At 38.0% G+C, this 23,319-nt stretch overlaps 1 protein-coding gene across 2 annotated transcripts in view; it reads left to right on the top strand.

Moving 5' to 3' along the window:
• Positions 1-22,701, top strand: part of LOC122791309 (toll-interacting protein) — a 486,753-nt gene extending 464,052 nt beyond the window's left edge. For both annotated transcript variants that reach the window (XM_044059011.1, XM_044059012.1), the window contains exon 6: positions 15,465-22,701. In XM_044059011.1, the coding sequence (XP_043914946.1) occupies positions 15,465-15,679 (215 nt within the window). In that variant the 3' untranslated portion in view covers positions 15,680-22,701. The remainder of the gene's footprint in view (positions 1-15,464) is intronic.
• Positions 22,702-23,319: the final 618 nt, after the last annotated feature.

The following is a 23,319-nucleotide window of genomic DNA, read 5'->3' as shown; positions in this document are numbered from 1 at the left end:
ATTAAAAGCTCTCTGTAATCTGAAATTATTTTTGTTGTTGATTTTACATTCAGTACAGACACTGTCTTAGAAAAGTGTTTTTCTTGTGGTTGACACTTTAGAAAAGATGGTTGTGAGATAGACGTTTCGTTTTTAGAAGGGATAAGATAATCCTGAAGGGAAGTAAAAATCTGCTTGCATGTCAAGTGAGCTAAGAGTTAATTCCTGGACTATGTAGCCATCAGGTATGTCACAACCTAACTGTATTTTAACTTCTGTATCCTTAAACCCATGCAGACCTGCAAGTTCTTTGCTTAAGAATTCTAGACAAATCCAGAAATAATGGGGGCGTGAATGCCTCAAATAAAAGACCATTTGTGTATCTCTAAGTCCCTTAGAAAATTAATAGAATATGTTTTGCATCAGTGTGCATTTTCTGAAGAAGAAGACATATGAAACTGTCATGTCTGGCATTATTGACTGATTGTAATTTTCTGTAATTTTCATTGATTTACAGAAAATGAAAATATTTTACCAGGGTCACACACTTGCACACTTTACACTCTTACACTCAACACTCTCTCTCTCTCTCTTTCTTTCTTTTAATGACAGATTGTAATTAAACCATTCAGGAGATCATCAGAGAAAAGTTATTCTTTTAATTTATTTAGGAATACCAGACTTAATGTAATTTTCCCACTATTTTGCCAGTTCAGTATAGTTCTTTCCACGTTACGTATGTAACTTTGTTCTTCCCATGTTACCATACTAACATTGTTCTTTCTGTATATCAGTGCATAGATTTCTTGCTTGTTATACCAGTCTAACATAGCTTTTTCCATGTATTATTAGTCTAACATAGTTTGTCCTGCATGTCATACCAGTCTAATCTAGTTCTTTCCTCCTGTTACATTAGTCTTAACGTAGTTATTCCCCCATGTTAAAAAATGTGCTGCTGTTCTTTAAATACACCACACAGTTGATGTCATGTCTGACAGTTTAGTGCAGAAGATTTAGGCTGTGAGCCATTAACATGCTTTTCCTGTAGAAGTGGATTTAAATCCTTCAGTCTCCATTTATGTGTTGTATAACCGTGATCAAGTCACTGAGCGTGACACTGAGCTCAGATAGCTGCTGAGAAGACGGTTGGGTTGAATGGATTTACATTGTTAAATGAATAGATGAGAAGTAGTAGTATGCCAAGTTGTTCATCAAGGTAAAATTATATAAAAACATTTGTATAACTTTTATTCTGTGGCCTGTCTGTCATTGCATACAGTGACAATAATCTCTCTTTTGATCAACACATTAATTCCACCATTAAATCAGTCAACAGAAAAATAGGATCCTTATACCGAATTAAACCCTTCCTAACTGAATCTGCTAGAGCCAAGATTGCCCACTCCCATCTATTGTCAACACTTCTCTATGCTTCACCTATATATACCAACCTTAAGAAAGCCAACCTTAATAAACTGGCTACATGCTACAATAACATCGCCCGCTTCGCTACTGGCAACCCCTTCAGAACCCACCACTGTATTAACCTGAAACAACTAGGCTGGCTGGAATTCCAAAACCTTCTGCTCATCCCCAACTGAACATTGCCCACAAAATACTGCACCAGCCTTCAAACACCCCTATACTCTCAGAACTTTTAATCCTATACAATAATCTTAACTCCTTAGTTCTTCTAGAAAACTTATGGCTAAATTAACAAAGTCCAACAGCTCAGCTGGTGACTCTCTTTTTTCTAGTACAGTAGGAAGGAACTGGAATCTACTACCCAGTGACATAACACTAATCTTATCACTGCCCCTCTTCGTAAGTCTAAAGTCTGGGGACCTTTACTACAAGCTCCTGACTCTCTTCCATGCTTACCCCATCCTGCAGAAAAAAAACCCATCTTTTTTCCCCTTTTTTTTTTTCCCCCCTTTCTCATTTTTTTTCCGTTTGTTTTTTTTTTTTTTTTATTTTTTTTTTCCCCCCCCTTTTTTTTTTTCTTTTTAGGGGGTTTTTTTTTTTTTTTTTAAAATTCCCATTTAAAATTGCTTTTCTTTAAATAAAAACAGTTATGTATTTACTTTTTAGTCTTTAGGTTAGCCATTAAATGCCCCTTTAAAGGGGTTTTAAATCCTTATTTCCCAAGGTTTGAAACCGACAATAAGTGAAGACCAATAGTGCTAAAGCTTAAGGAACATTGAAATGAAAAAAATAGTATGAATTGTTATCGGTTTTTAAAAAAAACTTTGATCTTTTACTGGGGCCGCCAGCTAAACAAACTCCATAATTTAATTCCCCCATTAAATCCAACGAAAAAAAGGCCAAAAATTTTTGCTTTTTTCCCTTTTTTTTGGGGGGTTTTTCGCCCCTCGGCCCCACCTAAATCAATTGGGTTCCCCCGGTCACCCCCCTTTTTCCCCCTGCTGGGATTCCTCAATTCTTTCCCTAACGGGGTTTTTTTCACCTTCCTGGTGTTTTATTTTTCTTTTCTTTTTTCCCCCCTTTTTATTTAATTTTCAAAATTATGTGCTTTTTTCCCAATTTTTTTTTTTAAAAAGAATTTTACCCCTTTTGGGCCTTAGGTTCCCTTCCCGGGGAGTTTTTGTATGTATATTTTTTAATTTTTTTTTTTTTTTTAGAATTTTTTTTTTAAAAATTGAAAGGGGGGTTTAATTTGTTTGAGGGTTTTTTGGTTTCACCAGAGGAGTCTAAAGAAAAAAGGGTTAAAAGAAGTGGATGCGTTAAAAATTTTGACAAGTAAATTTTTTTGGGGGGGCCCCTTTGACCGCAGGACCCTTTTCTGCCAGGCTTACCCCGGGTCCTCAAAAAGAAAAACAACTCATATTGGGGTTTTAACCAGGATTTGGTCAAAAGGGGCCCCTTTAACTCGGGGTTTCGGCCCGGTTTGGCCGAATATTTTCCCTTGCCTTTATGGCTGTGGGGGAAAAACTAGTCCCATTTTTGGGGGCCCCGCCGGGGGGTTTGGGGGCCAAAACCCCCAAAAAAGGGATTAGGAAAATTTTTTCCCTTAGGGCTGGCTCCCCGTGCTAACCCCAAAACCTTTATGACGTGATATCCTTAAGGGGTTGATATTTTAAAGTGACACTGGCCCAAGCCAAGGATATCAGCTGTCCCGTCCATAAATTTCCCTTTGATTTTGGCCCCCTTTTGGAAGAGAGGGGTACCGAACAATTTTTCCCCCCCGTTTTTCCAAAAAACCCCCTTGGTCCGGGGTGAGGGGTACCCTTTCCCCCCCTTTTGGGTGTTGGGGGGAGTTTGAATCCCTGGAGCCATATTGGTCCAGGGGTTTTTCCCCCGGGGCGGGGATCTGGTCTGCCTAAGGGGGTTGAGGTCATGGGGTGGAACCGGGTCTCCCCCAAGTGGTTCCCCCCCCCCCCCCTTAGGTAGGTAAGTATTTTCCCCCGGAGGAAACTCCTGGAAAAGGGGGTTTTACCCCCCAGGTTCCCCTGATTTCGAAGCCCCCCCGGAAAGGGGAATCAAAGGAAAACCCCAGCTTAAACCAATTGGATGTTTTAGGGTTGTTCCCCCTAAAGTGTCTATTTAAACATTTATTGAAACGGGGAAATTTGGGCCGTCAACCCTTGGGGAGAATTTGGTATTTTGGGGCCCCTTCCCCCCGGGTTCCCCCCTTACCCCCTATGGGGGTTTTAAAAGGCTGGACCTCCTGATTGGGGACCCCACCCCGGGACCCCCAAATTCTAAGGGGCCCCAAAAAAATTTTTTAAAAAAGGGTTTTGGGAGCTATTTACTGTCCAAAAAAAGGGAAATGTGACCCTTCAGTCCTGCCTTTAAAAAGGGTTAGGCCCTGGGGTCGGGGATTTTTTACGTTTTACCTGTTTTGTGAATCCGGTTTTATGTTAAAGGGGAGACAAAAAAATAAATTTAAGGCCCCGGGGGGGTTTAAAAAAAGTGAACCCCGGGTTTAACCAATTTTTTGGGCCCCTTTTTTGGGGCCGAGGAGGACGGGACGGGTTTTGGGTTAGGACCCTGGATGGGTTGCTTTTGGGCCCTTTGGGGGTTTTCCCCTTTCCCTTTTGGATATTTTTTCCTCAAGTAAAGCCCCCTTTTGGGTGCAAAACCCCCCTTTTATCCTTTTTACCCTTCAGGTTTCCCCAAAAAGGGCCAAAGGGGGATTTTCCGAAAACAATTGGGACTTGCCTGAACGATCCCCGGGCGGGGGGAAAAAATTTGGGGGGCCCCCAAGGGGGGGGTAAAACAATCCCCTTTAAACCCTTTGTCCCGGGGTGTGGATGCCCATTTGGGGGCCCCAAAAATTGATGTCCCCAAACCGGGCTATCCTCTCGAAAAGGGACCCCTTTTCAATATTCCCCCCTTTCTTCTTTTTTAAATAGAAAAATTTTCCCCCTTTCCCCCGCTAAAGGGTTGCATTTAAAATTTAAAATGCGAAAAGAAAATTCAGAGTCCACCCCAAGGACCGGAACTCCAAGGTTTTTTTTGTTCCAAAAAAAACGGGGGAGGAGCCAAATTTTGGGACCCATATTTGAACGTCAAAAGAAAAAAAATTTCTTTCCCTGCTTTTTCCCAGGAAAAAGGGAAAATATGTGTTTAACCTTCAGGAGGTCTACACTAAAATAACCCGGGTCTTCCCCCTTAGGGGGGGAACCAGATTTTCAATTCGGGGCCCGCCCTTTTCTCCCCCCCCCCGGTGTTTACCTCGGGCGTGGTCTTTCATAAAGGGATTAGGGCCATTTTTGGGCACGGGCTCCTAAGTACCAACTTCCCCTTTATAAATTACACCGCAAAAATGGGTTTTAAAAATTCAAAATCTTTTTTGGCCCTTGGGTTTTATTATTGGGGTTTTTTGTTGTTGTCCCGGTACAACACAAAAATTGGTTTTTAAAAACCAACGGTAAAGGGGTTATTTAAATTTAATATGGGGGATCCCTTGTTATTCCCGTTAATCGGTTTAAAGTGGATGTTTTTTAATGGTTACCGGGAACCCCAATTCTAACCCCTTTGATAAAAGGGCTAAAAAAGCATTCATTTGGGGATGTCCCCCACCCGGGGGGAAACCATTTTTCCCACCCCCCCTTTGATTAAAGGATCCCCCTACGGGGGGGGGTTTTTCAGGGCAAAGTCCACACAGGAAACCAAAGGTGCCATTGCACTAAAGCGGGTAACATTTTTATTAAACCCCTTTAAGACTCTTTTGGGAAAATTCAATCCAACGACAATATTCGAGGTTACATAACAAAAAGGCAAACCTTTTCGGGAAAGGCATCGATTGGAAGGGGCTTTTTTCCCATTTCGTGAAAACCCCCAAACCAATAAATGGGACAATTAAATATTTTGCCTCCGGGGGTCTCTAAAGCTTTTGGGGAAAAAAAGGGGGTCCCTTCTGCTCTTTTGCATCCCCAAAAACAAGTGGAGTTTTTTTCCTTTTTTTCCAGGAACCCCAGGGGGCTTAGTCCAAGTTTCCCCCGGGACTTCTTAGATTTTTTTTATTTTTAAAAAAAGGCATGCTAAAGGTCTTACCTATTGTTTTGGTCAAGGTTTTCCCCCTTTTTCAACATTTTTTAGGAGTTTCCCTATTCCAATTTTTGTACAGGGGTGTTTCCCCCCCCCTTCTGTCACTGTTGGCCCCCATTAAACCTTACCCTTCCTAATTTTTCTTTAGGAATTTTGTATTTAAAATTTCCATGAAGATTTTTTGAGAAATAAACCTTCTTGGGTAAGGAAAACATAACCTTTATTTTATTGTTTGATTTTCTAGCGAACTCTTAAGGTTTCTTTACCTTAAATTTTGGAGTACTCTTTAGGGGTATTTTAATCCCTAAGAAAATTTTAAAGCCTTTTAAAAGGGAGTTTTTCCTGCCCTTTAAAAGAAACCCCCTTTTCCACCAAAATTTATTTTCTTCTTTATTTTTCCCCCTTTCAAACCTGCAGTTCTTTTTTAAAATTAAATAAAATTTTTTGGGGGGGAATCTCATAAAGTTTGAACTTAAGCCTGGGTTTTTTATTTTTGTGTTCCATGGAAGAGACCTTAGAACTCCCGTCCTTTTCAAAGGTTTTCCTAAATTAAAAAACCCCCCCCTTTTTTAAAATTTAAAACAACAAAATTACACTCTTTTTCATCTCTTTCTCTTAAGAAAAAAATTAAAAATTTTCAGGGCCCCATCAAAAAAAAGGGGATTTTTTAAAAATTACCAGTTTAAAATCCTATTTCCCTTTTTTATAAATTCCCCTCCTAAAAAATCCCATTACCAATTTTGGGCTCTTTTAGCCTTAAACAGCTCTTTTACACCATTTTCAGTTAGGGGGTTTTCCCAATTTTTTCTCATTATAATTTAATCTAGTTCTTTCCTCCTGTTACATTAGTCTTAACGTAGTTATTCCCCATGTTAAAAATGTGCTGCTGTTCTTTAAATACACCACACAGTTGATGTCATGTCTGACAGTTTAGTGCAGAAGATTTAGGCTGTGAGCCATTAACATGCTTTTCCTGTAGAAGTGGATTTAAATCCTTCAGTCTCCATTTATGTGTTGTATAACCGTGATCAAGTCACTGGCGTGACACTGAGCTCAGATAGCTGCTGAGAAGACGGTTGGGTTGAATGGATTTACATTGTTAAATGAATAGATGAGAAGTAGTAGTATGCCAAGTTGTTCATCAAGGTAAAATTATATAAAAACATTTGTATAACTTTTATTCTGTGGCCTGTCTGTCATTGCATACAGTGACAATAATCTCTCTTTTGATCAACACATTAATTCCACCATTAAATCAGTCAACAGAAAAATAGGATCCTTATACCGAATTAAACCCTTCCTAACTGAATCTGCTAGAGCCAAGATTGCCCACTCCCATCTATTGTCAACACTTCTCTATGCTTCACCTATATATACCAACCTTAAGAAAGCCAACCTTAATAAACTGGCTACATGCTACAATAACATCGCCCGCTTCGCTACTGGCAACCCCTTCAGAACCCACCACTGTATTAACCTGAAACAACTAGGCTGGCTGGAATTCCAAAACCTTCTGCTCATCCCCCAACTGAACATTGCCCACAAAATACTGCACCAGCCTTCAAACACCCCTATACTCTCAGAACTTTTAATCCTATACAATAATCTTAACTCCCTTCGTTCTTCTAGAAAACTTATGGCTAAATTAACAAAGTCCAACAGCTCAGCTGGTGACTCTCTTTTTTCTAGTACAGTAGGAAGGAACTGGAATCTACTACCCAGTGACATAACACTAATCTTATCACTGCCCCTCTTCAAACAAAGAATAAAAGAACATCTGAAAAGTCACTGGCTCTGTTCCTGCACTAAACCTGACTAAATTTCTACCCCTCTCTATCTCGTTTCTTCCCCCGCATCTCTCTCCCTCTTCCCTGAACAATTATCTTTTTTTATCTTACCTCTTTTCCTCTTCACTGAAAATTTGTTTAATCCTTTCTTATCCTTTCTTCTTTACTTTACTCTTACTTTCCTCCCACTTCTCCTCCCTACTCACCTTTCCCTGATTTTTGCTTCTCTGTAGTTTAGTTTGTTTATAGGTAATTATATTAGTTCCTATTAGTAAATTGTTTTTGCATGCTAATTTTTCTTTTTGTCTTTACAATTATCCTGGTGTTTTTGTTGTATTACACTTCAAATGTTGTATGTTTTTTGTATATACTGTGGAGCTTTTCTCCCCGGGCCTCTACTGAAAATGGAAATATATCCAGCTAGACTAGCCCGGTCAACAAATGTAAAATAAATAAAATAAATAAAATTGCCCTTGTATTTGAGCTCATAATGATCTGCATATTCAGTAATGCTGCATCTGCTGTATTTGGGTCATTTAAACCTGCCCACAAGCTTAGCATTCTAAGCAGTCCTTACATTAGTATTTTTCTTGCAGATTTTTAACCACGTTTCAGTTGCATTGACTCTCTACTTGTCAGTGTTAATAGATTTACTGCTTCTTAGTCTTACCAGTTTTCCTTGTTTTGCACAACCATAACCTGTCATGTCAAATGTACTATCCATTTACTGTGGGTCCTGCACTTCAGAGCTAAGGACTACAGTAAGTACTTTAGTATTAGCTTTCCTTTTTGTTTTCATGAGTCAAGAGTAGACGAGGGAACTGTTTGAATTACTCATTGTTTAACTTTTGTGTGTTAAAGTGGGAGTTTTGCAAAAACATTTTCAATTGGTATGAGTGTTTGAGCTCTGCTGCTGTTGGAGGCACTTTTTATGTTCTAAGATGAGATCAGCACATATTTTTGTGGAATGTAGTAAGTAGATTTTTTTACCCTTGTTTAGAAAATGGGCATCCACATGCTTGTTGTTAAAATTTGTGCTTCAGATTTTTTCATTATCACAAGGTGAAAGCAGAAAGCCTGTAATACATATGCTTCTGTTTTACGCACCAAGAGTACATTTAAATAAAAATAAATTGATGTATGTATCTTGGCTTACGATTATATTTTTGCAAAATGTCCTTTTTGCTTGAATCTACACTGTGTGGCATTGTGAAAGGATATACTTTCTGGAATCTGGTACACAGTTAAAAAATCCTGGGAACTTCCTAGCTTGACATGTCAAGGAGAGAAGATGGAGCAGGATGTATATGAAAAGCAATGGACACAAAATATGTTTAGTGTTTTATTGTGGAGTTTGCATTTCTGTAATGCTCACTGGCCTCAGAAATGACTCCTCTAAGATCTATGTGATTGTGTTTTAGCAGGTGTAAATGTGTTTTCTTTTCCTTCTTATCAAAATCAGTTCAAAATTACCATGGGACTTCTGGAGTTAATGAGAGTTGTAAGTTGCACTTAGCTGTCGGAGCTCTTGAACATTCCTGACAGAAATCATTTTCTTAGATTTGCTGCTGTTAAAATGTTTTGTTATGTTACAGTTAGGCTTCAAGTAGAGTAATGGAAAACATTCTGGTTTCCAGTTTACAAGCTGTTCCTGAGGTGTGCAGAACAATAATCTCTTCAGCAAAATCTGTAGCAGAACAACTGCCACCTCACAAAAATAAGATGTCTCCTTGAAAGAAGGAATATGATCATAAAAAGTTAAATTAGTTCCTTGTCAGGGCTTGCTTACAAGACTATCATTACGCTGATGTTGGCATTTTGAAAATTCTTGACCCTCTCAGTTCAGGAGCTTCTCTTAAGATTGAGTTTGCAGTGTCTCAGGGATTTCCCTGTTCCCAAGATGGTCCACCCTCAGAGCTGGTATGTATAGTTAGTGAGTTTATGGAACTGGGGGTGAAGGGAGTTTTCACCATAGAAAAATGTTTTTTTTTTTCCTTTAGATTTTTCACTTTGAATGCTTTTCACATTTGAGTGATGTCACTTCTTTGTAATTGCAGTTTTGACAGTCTGTCGTAAAGGCATCGGACTCTTGTAAGGGATCCTTCATTTCATCATAATTCTCTGTCTTGCTGCGAGTCTGAAAAATAAACATCTCACTCCCTGTAATTATTGCATTACAATACCATGGGATAGGACTGGGTCTGTGCTGTTTTTTTTTTAAGATGATATCAGACTGGGACCAACCTTTGAGCAGTTCTTTGTTCCCCTCACGAAGTCAAAGTAAGGCAAGCAGTTGCCTCTTGGCCATTTATTTTTATCCTCCTTATACTGTCAGTATACAGGTTGGTGGTATGTTTTGTTTATGTTGGTATTTGCTCAGCAGTGACACTACCACGACAACAGTATTATGTATTCCTTCTGGAAATTGATTCTAGCTTCTGACAAGTACTTTTGTGTTCTCTACATGATTGAAATGCCTTTTCCCTTTGCAGGATGTTTGCTATGGTGACTGTCGGAAGAAAGCAAAAGACCCAAGAACACTTTAAGAAAGCAGTCTTTGGCAACCCAACCTTTTGCCACATGTATAATTCTGAAAGTTGCTTGTTTGAATCTCTGATCGCCTGTGTTTTTTTTAAATGATCAATCTTTGAGGCATAGCCCCATTTTCTTTGGTTTCCAGAACTTTTAAGGGCTTCCTACCCCCTCTCTCTTTCTCTGGCAGGGTGTAAGGGAGTTACAGGATTCACTAGAAACATCCATAAAGCATACACAGAGCAGGCTCTTCCAATAGGCAGTCTGAGTCCACTCAATCCACCCACCATTTATTTAGGACAAACTGTGCACCATATCTGCCCTTGTGCTTTAACTAAGTGTTAGATCCAGTTTTCTGCATGTATTTTAGCCTGCATAGCAACTAGCCTGAAGACAAGTGCTTCAGTGTCCTAGTTTGTAAACAATAGCCTTATAGTCTATAAACCGTCCTCTACTGACATCCTGCTAGTCAGCTTTTACTCTCTACTACCTAACAGACACTGACATTTATACATACTGCTCTTACTCAAACTATTTCTTTCCGTTATATTTTCTTCACTTCTTCTAGACTTATTCCCATTATTTATATCCTTCTGTCTTTCTTTAATGGAACTGCATACCTTCAAAGAAGTCATCCTTGGTTCCCCCCTTCCTTTATTTCTTCTTGCCTGAGACGCTTATTAAATTATTTGCTGTGAGCTAGTATTTATGCACAGTCAACATTGACTTGGTGCACTGAGCTGTCTCTTAGTCTGTTTTTATTTTGCTATAAAAGTGTCCCTGCAAGCAAATAGATATGTATTTAACAGTGAAGTCTGCAGTTTGAACACCAGACTGTGAGCTATATTTTTAAGTAAATTATAAATTTTAAAGCAGTCTAAAACAAATAACTTTGTCTAGTATAATTGCTCCATTTTCTTTGATCACAACAGTCTCATTGGTATGTTCTCCTTTAACTGTGCTTATTTCATTGTTTTTAGCTGTCTACTGTCTCCTTTCCTTAAGTTTATTTATCTTCTTGTGTAACCAGATTGTGTTCTGAACCAGTCATTTTCCAGAGCTCCAATACTGCATTCTGGCTTGATTTTTCTCTTTGTTTTGCTGATCTGTGGAGGTCGGGGTGACCTTTGGACTTTGCATTTCAAAGTATATAGAAACCTTACATTATACAGTTGTTCAATCAGTCAAGTGCAGTTTTTTACCGTTTTCACCATTAGTTAGGTCAAGTTGATTTTGGACTAACTCTCCTACTAAAACTGTGTCCTAGAAAAACAAAATCAAGACTATTTTACTAGCTCAGAGGCCTTTTAAACTGCACTATTCATTTTACTTGTCTCTGTCAGCAGATTTGTGGCTATTTAAGTTAAGTCACTGATTTTTTTCTCTGAATTTGCCAAGTTTTCAACCTGCTTCATTCACCCCCGCTAACACTTGGGCTCACTCCACTCTCCTACCTTATCCCCAATTCTCACCCACCTCTTCTTACTCTGCATTTATACTTCCATAGCATCTCTCACATATTCCTCAAACCAATGCCATCAGTTCCCTCCAGATGAAAGCAGTCAGTAGAATTGCTCCAAATAGTAACACCCACTCTTGTTTACCACCCAAGACGTACGCTCTAGCTGCCTTAATCCTCATCCTTATAACTATCAAATTACATGCGTACAACCAACCCAGTACCTTCCTGATGTTTTCTAATCCTAATTTACAACAAAGATAAAACCCAAATTAAATAATATTCCCCTAAGATTATTTTACTGTTTTTCCTCATTCTACTAGCCTTCATCACCAGTTATCAAATCCACCTCTTTCAGATACTTAGGAGTTCAACCAGTCCTCACAATGAATATCAACATCTACCCACAACAGCCACAAAAAGACCCATAAAAATAAATAACCACAGGCAACAGTACCAAGGATTTATTACCAAAACTTTAACGCCTGTGAGAGCTGAGGCAGTAACGTTTTGATTATTTATCAACATCTACCCAGTCTGCCTTTCTCCATAACACCCTGTCTCTACAAACAAACCATGTCTTATTTATCTATAAATATCTCAAAACCAAGTATCCAAGGTTATGATCAAATACCAAGCCAAGACTAAAATATAACTGGCCACACTCTTCCCTCTGTGAAATATCAGTTAAAAATATGAGCGGAGATATTCACCCCAACCCAGGTCCCACTCTTCCTAAAACTGTCGCTTCCAACCCCGAAATAAACCACTCACCTAATACATCTCAGCAAAAAACAGAACCCTAATTCATCTTACTAAATGTGAACCTAAGATGTATGTACAATAAGATCAAAGACGGACATGCCTACTTTGCCACATACACTCCTGATTTAGTCATAGCTACTGAAACCTAGTTAAAAAAAGAAATGAAGGATAATGAGATTCCCCACCCCACCCGAAATGCAATATACTCAGGCATGACGGACAAAAAAGCGTGCAGGTAGTGTAGTAGTCATCTGTAAAAATTCCCTAACTTACCTCACCTTACTTAACTTACTTTCGCAGGAAGTACACACATTTAACAATGCTGAACTTCTAATAACACTCTTAAAAATCAGCAATAGGAAAACTATGTTCAACAGCAATTTGTATAACATCAGGAAATAACAATGATACTGCCAAAAGAATCCTATATTGGATATCCCAACAAATTAATCAAGAAACTGTAGACTTAAATATATACTGGCAACTCATAAATTCCACTACCACCACTGAATCCATAAACTTGTTCAACTTCAAGCAATTAGTCACACCTACTAGAATCTGTAAAACTTCAGGGAGATGTTCAACATTAGACTGGATTCTTACAAACAAATCAGATAAACTGACAAACTTAGGCTATCAGTCAGATAGCACAAGTGACCACATACCAACATATGCTATTAGAACTCACCATAACCTAGATAAACATACTGGGCCAGATTCAATAAAGCCTACTTTACGTGTACATGATATGTATCCAAAAACATCCCTGCCACATTTTTTGTGCTTTCTAGTCACTCAAAGATTAAACTAAGTGTAGTCTACACTTTGTGGTAACCTTTATGAATCCCTGTCAATATTTAAAGCTGCAGGAAAGTCAGTAGGAAAACTAAAATTAGTTGGAAGAAGGTGCGAGTTATGCCTGTGTTATCTGTTCTCTCAGCACAGTGTACACTTAGTGTAGATGTTATTGAATCCCGGGGATTATCTACAATCAGATATGAAATATGATCAATTTCAGCAAAGATATTTTCAATGAAACACTAAAACAATACAAGTGGAATGTACTTATAACAATGCCATTACATACTGCTGTAGAACACTTTAACAACATATTCGTACAGACCTTAAATAATCTAGCACCAGTACATAATAAGAGTAAAGTTCAACCCCACACCATGGCTGACAAAAGATACAGAAAAAATCAGGACAAAAATGAATACAACTCAGAATACCTTACAGCAATTTAGACCTCTTGGATAACTTGCAAAACTTTATGACAAACAGGATAGACAAAGATACTGCACCTACCTACAGGCCAGACATAAAAAGAACCCCAAACTTTTTTTGGTCATCACTAAATAAACTGCTCCACCCTGGCAAGACCATCACTACCTCTCCAAAAACAGACAATATGACAGACTCTATCCCCACGCAGGTTAATTCCTACTTTATACAATCAATATTCTCTCTCTCTTAGACGCCCACCCCGCTCTTTATCAATGGCATTTGATACCGTCTTGCACCAACTGCTCAATCGACTGTCTTCATTAAGACTTTCACAGTACTCCTTGCTGTGGTTTCTGAGTTACCTGTCTGGAAGGCAGCAAGCCATTAAATGGCAACAAACCTACTCATCCTTTCAACCAAGGCTTTTTATCCTGAGTCCTCCCTTATTTAATACATTTATTAATGACTTCCACAGCTCCACACACCATGCTAATTTAGTTCAGTATGCAGCTGACTCAACATTAATATGTGTGGCCTCAGCAATAAATAAGCTTCAAGATATTACTCAAACATTTTTCTCCTCTGTAGAAATCTAGTTCTAAGAGTCAAACCTTCTACTCAGCCCCAAGAAAACTAAGTTAATGTTTTTTTACCTCAAAATATTGCCAAAATCAAAAGCAATTTTTTGCCATAAAGTCAGCAAATAATACTGTCATTGAAACTAACTCACAATAAACTTCTGGGTGTTTATAATAGATGACACACTCAAATGTGACCAGCATATACTGCTCACCATTAAATCTACTCACTAGAAACTAGAATCCCTTTTTAGGAATAGCGGATTCCTTACAGTTACAGCAATAAAAAACTCCAGCCACCACCTTTTTATTGCCAGCTGTCTTGTACACCACTCCTATCCTAACATAAACAATACTCAAAGAAAGAAATTTGCCTCCTGCTACAATAAAGTAGCTAAGGTTGCCACCAGTCCCCCTCATAGGACCCACCATTGTCATAATTTAAAGCAATTAAACTGGCTTGAACTACACAAATAACTACAGCACACAAACTCCATCATCCAGAAAAATGTCCTGGACTACATAACTTATTACTGACCTACTGTCCAGCAAGGGACCTCCACTCTAGTAACAAATTCTTAGTACTTACAAATAAGTCAAATAATGTTGCAGGAAACTCTCTGTACTCCCAATACATTGCTAAACTCTGGAATAGTATCCCCACACAAATAAAACTCTCCAACAAACTCAATAGTTTTAATCCACTACTTAAACAACTTCTCATCCAGTCCTGGTCCTGCATGTGCTCATCTCAAGGTTGAGACTTTTTCACCATACGATACTTTCCAAGTTCTCCCCGTAAACAGAATGTACTCAACCTCTCACTGAAATGACAAAACAATTTTTATGCATAAATGCTGCCTGTGCAATCCACTAAGTTGCACAAAGACTTTCTCTTTAGTAACTTCCACCTCTGTAAAATCTTAGTATGTATAAATGTAACTGCAGTTTGTGTATAAATGTAAATAGAAATTTAACTACTGTGTGTTTAACTGGAACTTAGTATAATGCAATGTAAGCAAATGGAGCAGCTCAAACCAGGCCACAAGCATTCGTGGTGAATTTGATACTAGCATTTGAGAGTTGGAATGCACCATCTTTTAGGAATTTGTAATGTGACCTTAACAGGGTACTCAATCTAATTTTAAACTTTTAGTGAGGGTTTTTATTTAAATTTATTTGCCACCCCAATTAAATGGCTTGTACTGATGACTTTTAACATGCATTCATGTTTTGATGTTTTAAATACAAAATGCTTACTTTTAAACATGTTAAATTAAACAGCTGCTTTATTGCTTTTTGTCTCAAAGACCCTCCTATCTCATTCAGCTGTACATTTTCCTTGTATTTAGTGTCTGTTGGAAAGGCTGTTTTATAGCCAAAGCTCAGTTTGGTTAGCAGTCTAATGTACTAATTTTCCTACCCGTATCTAGAGGTGCCTTTTAATTTTTTAATTATTTTATTAATACTATGAGGCACAGTGGAAAGTTGAGAAAGATCGTTCCAAAATCTTTTTGTTAATTTAAACTGACTTAGTAAACCGGAAGTATAGTAGTATTCACTAAAAGAACATTGTTTTTAAGGAAATGCCTGCTGTCATTGTTTACCATTTTCTTTTCCTAGGAGTGCCAACAGTGTATAATCCAGGAATGGTACCTGTTGCAGTGCCGAATCCAGCTGCAAATGCCCAGCCTCTTTATGGTGAAGAGGATCTGAAATCCATTCAGGATATGTTTCCTAGCATGGACAAAGAAGTGATCCGTTCTGTTCTTGAGGCCCAAAGGGGGAATAAAGATGCTGCAGTCAATTCTTTGCTTCAGATGACAGAAGAATCCTGAATACTCCTGACGCAATTGTCATAATATCTATGTTGCCAAGTCAGGGATGGCTAGCTAGAGGAAGAATTTTTGCACAAAATTTTGTGAAGCTGTATCCTTGTGTACCAGTCTCACCCCAGCTCAAAAGAACAAGCTTGTATAACACTGTGTGCCATTTTTTCATTAAATTAGTCGCAAAAGATTGCACTGTCTTCAGTGGTAAAGCACGGCTAGAGGATGACTTTGTACTATCCAGAATTTGCTGTGCAACTGTTGGGCCTAAAACAATTATTCCACGGTTGCTTTTTTTCCCCCCATTAATAATGAGTGCATTATTTCCTTCATGAATGTTGTCCATGATTTCTTGGAATTACTATGTGTCGCATAGCCTGATTTGTTTCGTTTGCTGAGAAATAATTTGCAGCATTTTCTGCAACAGAGAGGTCTTTAGGTGAGCTGTAAAAACAGTAAACATTTTGATTTTTTTTTTTTGCCTGACGTTTATATTAGACATTAAAAGAAATGTACATTGCCTTAAAAAAAAGCACTAAATATATTTATGTTATAAACTGTTATATCAAATGGGCATTTTTACTGTAGCATAGTATTCAGAACATTTTGGAAAAAATGTATACATGAGTGACATCTGTGAGGATTGCAGTGGGAAACCTAAAGGAAACTGTGGGCTCTACATTGCTCACAAGATTAAGCTAACTTCCATAACAATATGTAGGATCTTGGGTGCCTATTTCAATTTTCAAAAAATGTACGTGAGAGGAGAATGGTAAATACATTCAGAAAGTTTGCTTACATTGGTCAGTACACATTTGTTATGATGTCTGGTAGTCCAAAGAGTACTGAAGTCTACAAATTTGAACTGACATTGCATAGTACTAGAATAAGAACTGTTATAATGCTTATTCACTTCTAAACATGGAAATGTGATTTACTGATTGCAGAAAAGCGTTTTAGCATTTTGGGGTGGTGTTGACATCAAATGATATCCCACAGACAGACTGCTTGTGTGCTGTACCTTACAGAACCTATACTTCGGGTTCTCAATTTGTATGGAGTTTTAACTGTCAAATAATTGATGTATAGTGGTTTCCAAGATATCTTGTCGCACGTTCTGGGCACCAGAAATGTATATTTGAGGGTAATATATTTCATGATACTGATTGTTCCAGGTTTGTAATTTAGTAACTTGTGTAACATTTTTAAATGTTGGCTATGAGCTATGTACAGATGATTTGTGATTGACTCGTGTTCATGTATTCGGTACACCTTTGAATCCATTGCTCATACACTGATTCAGTTCCAAAAGAAAATTGCCAAGTATGGGTACAGACTGAAAGCTGGAAGCAGAACAACCACTATGTAGTCATTCCAAAGAATGTAGTATACTGTACTGGTGCTGATGTCTCCTGTCTGCAGTTTAAAATGCTGTAAACATGATTCACTCAGTGCAAACACTGTTCATGGAATGTGTTAGTATGGTGAGCATCTGTTTTTGTGCTGTGCAAATGCTGGTTGTTGTTGGTATGCACTGGTATTTACTGTTAAGTTTGGTGGTATAAATTGTAATGCTTGCAGATCTATCAAAGTAACACAGGTGCTGTGTAACAATACTACAACTGCACACTGATGTCACTGCTGGATTTGTCTGTAACTGTTTCTGTGTAGTCCTTTACTCTGATGCATTGTGCTTTTATTTATCACTGTTAACAGTGCATTTTTAATGACCCAAAATATATCATAAAACACTATGATGTAGAACAGTATTCGTAGTCTGTGTGTACATCCCGATAAAGCATCCCAAAATGCAGTTATGTGGGCAGTATCTACAGTGTTTGTGTGTATTTCAGCTAGAATGTCAGGAAATGGAAAATTCCTGGACAATGTTTTCCCTGTAGTCTGCTGTCTTTTAAAGTGCATGTTTTGCACCCAATTGACTATCCATTTTTTCCCCTTGAGACATTCTCTAAAACTTACTTTTCAGTTGCGGCTATAAATTACATTTTTGATAATACTGCATTTATAAGGAGTTATTAAAGCAGCACAAAGTGTACTAACATGTTCAAGTATTTTGTTCTTTTTAAAGGGGGGAGATAATAGCAGTACAAGAAAGAAAGTAGAAATAGAACGATTGGGATAAGTGGAGGAGGCAAAACGTAGTGCTGCCTACTTGTGTGCAACATGGACCTGCACAGAAATGGTCTTTTTCTGTAGTTTCCTATCCATGAATATACAAGTATTCTACAAAGCAGGCCAAAGTGTTGTAACTAGAGGTGTAGTTATAACATGTTAGTAAATGTGTGCTGTATTTGCAGGGAAGTTGCATACATTCACAAAGAGAACCCCCCACACACACACACACACACACACACACACACACACACAGTCACCTGAAATCACCTGGAATATGTGCCAAGGTCTGTCTTGTCATAGCAAGCAGCATTAGCTTTATACATGAAGACAGAAGTAACTCCACAGTAAAAAGTGTTTTGATCAATGTTTAGTAAATACCTTTCGGTACCTGTGTTGGCATGATTGCTGAATAATTGGCAATAGTAGAAGACACTGGATAGTTTTGGTTTTCATACTTGTCAGCATGGTGCAGCAGTAGGGAGATTTGACAGATGCTGGAGTCTGGTGGAGGAGATGCCAGGCAGCTAAACACAGAGCAATGTATGGAGCAGTCATAACATTTTTTTTTAAATTATGCTTGAAAGGGGACAGGCACCTCTCTTGATCCCCCACTCACCATGTTTTAAAAAATGCTAGGGTCAGGTGGGGTTAAGCAGAGCAGCAGCCCACTTACAAATGGAGTGAACAATCTGTCTGTGTCCATGTCTGTTTTTTTCTGTTCCTTTTGTCTGCATACCTGCCAGTGTACCAGTCTATCTACATGTTAACTAAATAAGTTATACTGACTACTTGCAAGGAAAGAAGTGTATGTGGTTACCAAACACTAATCAACTGTGCTCATATAATTACATGGAAATGCATGGCTAGGCTTCTAATGATCCCTCTCGGATCAATAGCCTAGTTAGGTACCTGTGAACATCATTGTGATTCTGGCTCAGCACTGAATGCTGGGCCCAGTGTTCTTCATTATTGCCAGTTGTTGCGGGAATCATGCCAACAGAAAACATCAGATAATCATTTGTATAGGTTATGTCTTTCATTTTAAAGAATGCTGATATGTCATTAAAGCATTGTTTTGCAGACAATAGGAATATTGATGAAGCACAGGCATGCTAAAAATTATATATGTTTAAAGTTATGGTCATGATGCATTTTGTTGACATTTTCCATGGGACAGTGAATGATTACTTTTTGTGTGTAATTGTTAAAGAAGAGGCCTGAATACAAGAAGCAGTGTCACTCTGCATTTCATCTGTAGGTTCAAGATGACGTTATGGCTCAGTCCAGGTTTGTAGCTGACTTGTCATTTAATGTATTCATTTGTTAACCGGGGAACTGAATTTATTGTCACGGACCCTTTTCAACTGTGACCCAGACCACAAGGGAAATGGTCAGTGTAATATGTATGAATACTTTAAAGTAGCCAGTCAAGTAACATGTTTTTGGGAAGTAAGAGGAAACAGCAGTACCCCAAAAAAATTAATGCATAGTGAGAGCATAAAGTCTTCATAGATAGTCACTATGGATCAAGATTCAGTCTTAGACACACAAGTTGGAGATCTTAAAATATTGAGCTGCAGTGCTGTCCTAACCACACAGCCAACATGCTGAGTTTTCACTTGCTTCTTCTTGTAAATGGGTGGCTATTTCTCAAGTGCTTTAGCAGTCCTGACTCCTCATCACCACTGTTGAATGTCAGGATTCCTGGTTGACTTTTTAGGTTATTCAATATCATAAGGCTTCACTACAACATGTTGTGATCAGGCAGAGTGCTTTTTGGGGATCTTCCCCCTTTTTCCACTATGGCGCAACCATGAAGTTGATATATATATATATATATATATATATATATATATATATATATATATATTTAGGGTTTTTAATTTAGTGGTTTTAAATAGTGATCTTTTGGAAGCCAGTTAATCAGAGTGTACTTTGATCACTAGTGAGCAAATAGTTTGATCTAAAGAAAGAATATCTTGGAAATGGTCAGTATTCAGCTGTCTTTTGTTTTCCATTTCAGAGCCATTAGAAGTAAGGGATTTATTAGCCCTGATAGTTCATTGGCTTATAGGTAAATACTTGGCTATCAGTCTGGAGACTGTTACAAGCCTACCCAATAACCAGACATCAGAATCAAACCCAGTACTGTGCATCAGTGAGGTAAGGATCTTTACAGTTATATCAACCCCTCCCCTCTCAACAGACTGAAGAACCGTAGAAAGATTTCTTGGAAAGCAAGAGAAAGATTTTATTCTTGGCTGTTTCTACAAAAAAGTTGAGCAGATACTTAACAGTCCTGGATCTGATCAAGTTGAACTATCATATAATTAAAGTTTTTTATAGTCACCACTCACAGTAAAATGTTACTACTGGATGGAAGCTAGATACTGTGGCATGGTGCAGATACCTTTCAACATGTAAGAATGTGGAAATGTCACAAGAAATCTATACTGGAGAATTAGTTGCGTTCAACCCGAGTACCGCCTTTTGGTCATTACTGTACAGTCATGGTCCATAGCAAGTGTCAGTCTGTGGTTGCAGAAGCACTGCAGTGCTGGCATCTCTTAATCTTTCCATATCTCTGTTACTGGTTGCTTGTGGCAACCCCATTACAGGCTTTTCTGAGCACAAAGCTTTCTTTGATTTTGAGTTTGCATGAACTGATGAGAATGTTATCTGCGGAGGCAAGTTCTTTCTTTCATGTTGTTGGTTTTATAGGTATTGTCCTAGACTCTATAAAAATGGCAAGTGTTTCTTACTGTAGTCAGTGTGGAGAACGCTACTGAGCTAGAGGCTTTGGTTTCAGGGGTCTCTCTTTTTAAGCAGGGATCATTTTGCAATTGCTAGGTTTAACTGAAACATTCACTTTGCAGTGTTTTTTTTGACCATTTGGTGTTAGTGACTCCACAGATATATTCCAGATTTACTTCGTTTTAGACTTCTGATGCTGTTTTTTAAAGATGTTGGCCCTTCAAAGTCTTGAGTTGGGTTGCCCTGCCTCCCTGCATTGCAAAAGCAAATTTTTCAATTGCTTATCTGGATGGTTGAGGTAATCTTCTGTATTTTGTGGTCAAGATGCTTTGGAGGCCTGTGGTGCATAATGTCCATTTCAGCCTCCTCAAACTGAAGGTTGTACTAATCACTGTTCAGATACTGAGTTCACTATAATTGCTAAATGTGCGGAACCACATAATCTGATATTTCAGAAAGTGAATATGAAGTCTCTTTATTTTAAGATCTGATATGAACAGTTTTGATATCTGTTCAGTCTTTGTGGACTTTGCATGTTCTGTACATAATTGTAAGGGTTTTCTGAATACTCTTTTCTTCTTGCCTCCCCAAAACATGTTACTTGCTTATCCTAAAGGTTCATCTGCATCCAATGTGTATTGTACTTACCCATGCTTTTGTGTTCTGGATCTTGGGTAAGAATGGTCTGTGATAGTCCAGGTCACTCACAAGTGTTACAAATGAGTTTAATCAGTTAGTGCACTTCTTTGTGTAGTTAAATTGTTCAGCTTAGTAATTTTAAGATGTTATTTGTATTATGTTGCTTTTTGCAGGTGTTGCATGGATGAAAAGAAGGGGGTAGGTGAAAACTGGAGAGACTGAAGGGAGTATACTTCAAACTTAGTCATAGGAGTACTGGTTTGGAAATAGTCGTTTGCTACTAAGACAGTGGGTCCTAAAAAAGTTTGAAGAGCTAATTAAGTGAACACAGGAATGGTTTACCAGATATATGCCCTTTAGTTTAGGGCTATATCAGTGCTCAACAACTATGGTGATAGTTTGTATATCATCACCCTATTATTACTCTTAAGTTGTCAAATGGCTTTTTATGAAAATAAATTTCCTTTTCTGGTAAACTGAATGAGTTTAGCATTTTATTACTTCACAGTACTGCTGAACATTCTACCCAAAGCCATGTTTTGTTGACTATCTTTGACAATGATTGCATTAATGTACTTCTATTAATGTACACAGGTTTCAGTGCCACATTTTCTTTTTCCAGGAAAATAATATTCCTTCATTTTATGTATTATACTTGAATGACTTATTTACACCACATTTTTGTCCCTTGTGAATGAGCCCCTTGTTGTGGCATTTTGTAACAGCTGCACAAAAATACAAACGGTAACAGGCCGCTGCTTTAAATAATGAAGCACACATTGCCTGTGTGACGGAAAATACTGATTATGTAACAAAGCTAAAGTCACTGGGTGTGCCATGTTATGTTTGCATGCATTGCAGATGCATTATTTGGCCTTTGATATGCAATTCCCGATGAAAATTAAAGCAGTTCAAAAGCTTTATTAAAACATTTCCATTTATGTCTGTTCATGCAAGCCTTTTAATTGCATCAATTGGACTTCTGCTGTGGAATTCACTGTGCTGCAGCAGTTCAGGGTGCTCCTGTGCTAACTTTGGTTGCCTATATATCATCCTTGCACATGTTTTCATGTTTTATGTCTCTCCAGTTTTTGTTGATTACAGATTTAATGTATAAAGTTGTCACTGAATTTGTGCTGTTCGAATTGTATTACACAGTACTGCCATTAAGTAAGTACGTGTGAAATCTTTTGATTTCCTACATCAGTAGGTTATGTGGCTCGATTATGACCCATTGCAAGACAGAATCTTCTAGCTACATCCTTGCAGGTCATTGTTTATAATATGCTTTTAATCTCACTTTAGTCAGTGTTTGTTGTCGGCATACATTAATTGATGGTGTCTGGCATACCACATGTACAGAAGAAATGTAATTAAATGCAAGTAAGAGCAGTACTAGAGTTCTTATGATTTATCAGAATTAAGCATATCAGATATTTTTATGTTTTTAATTTCTTTATCACTTGTATTTGCTTATTTAATAAATAATAGCCACACATGCACACATTTGCATTTTATTTGTTTTTTGGTCAGTTATAGTCTTTTAAGCAACAAAGATGGCAATTTCTTATTATATTCTTTTTCATTTATTCGATTGTAGTACATTACAGTTTGTGTCACATGTCTAAAGGTTTGTTACATATGCAGCAGCAACATCTTAAAAAAAACTAATTTCTTGATCATTTTCATCCTGTCCTGCTTCCTTCAAGTAGGGTAAATGACAGCAGCAGGTCTTTAGTCTTATCTGGACTCATGCACATGCTGACATATTTGTCTTTACTCTGTCCAGCAAGGATTTGAAAAAAGAAGTTAAAATGTTACCGAAGGTTCCTATAAGTTCATTGGTAAGTATTAAACTAGCTGCCCTTGTGGGCATTTTTAAACCTAGCCCATTTCCCTTTTGATGCTCAAATTAACCAGTCGTCTTTAGTTAGAGATTGGCCTTAGCCATCCCATCATCAATAACACTATAGATAACTTGAGGGGGCCTATGATTTGGATAAGGGATTTAGGAGCTTCCACTGTCCATTAGAAGTGCAATAGGCAATTCTGGGGTAAATGTTATGTTTCCCATCCATAGATCCAAGTTGCGCTTGAATATGGACAGGGATGAGCTGTTA

Source organism: Protopterus annectens, chromosome 17.part0, assembly GCF_019279795.1.
Source record: "Protopterus annectens isolate FY-2018-M chromosome 17.part0, PAN1.0, whole genome shotgun sequence".
NCBI classification, from domain to species: Eukaryota; Metazoa; Chordata; order Ceratodontiformes; family Protopteridae; genus Protopterus; species Protopterus annectens.
This window is presented reverse-complemented; position numbering and strand designations above follow the sequence as displayed.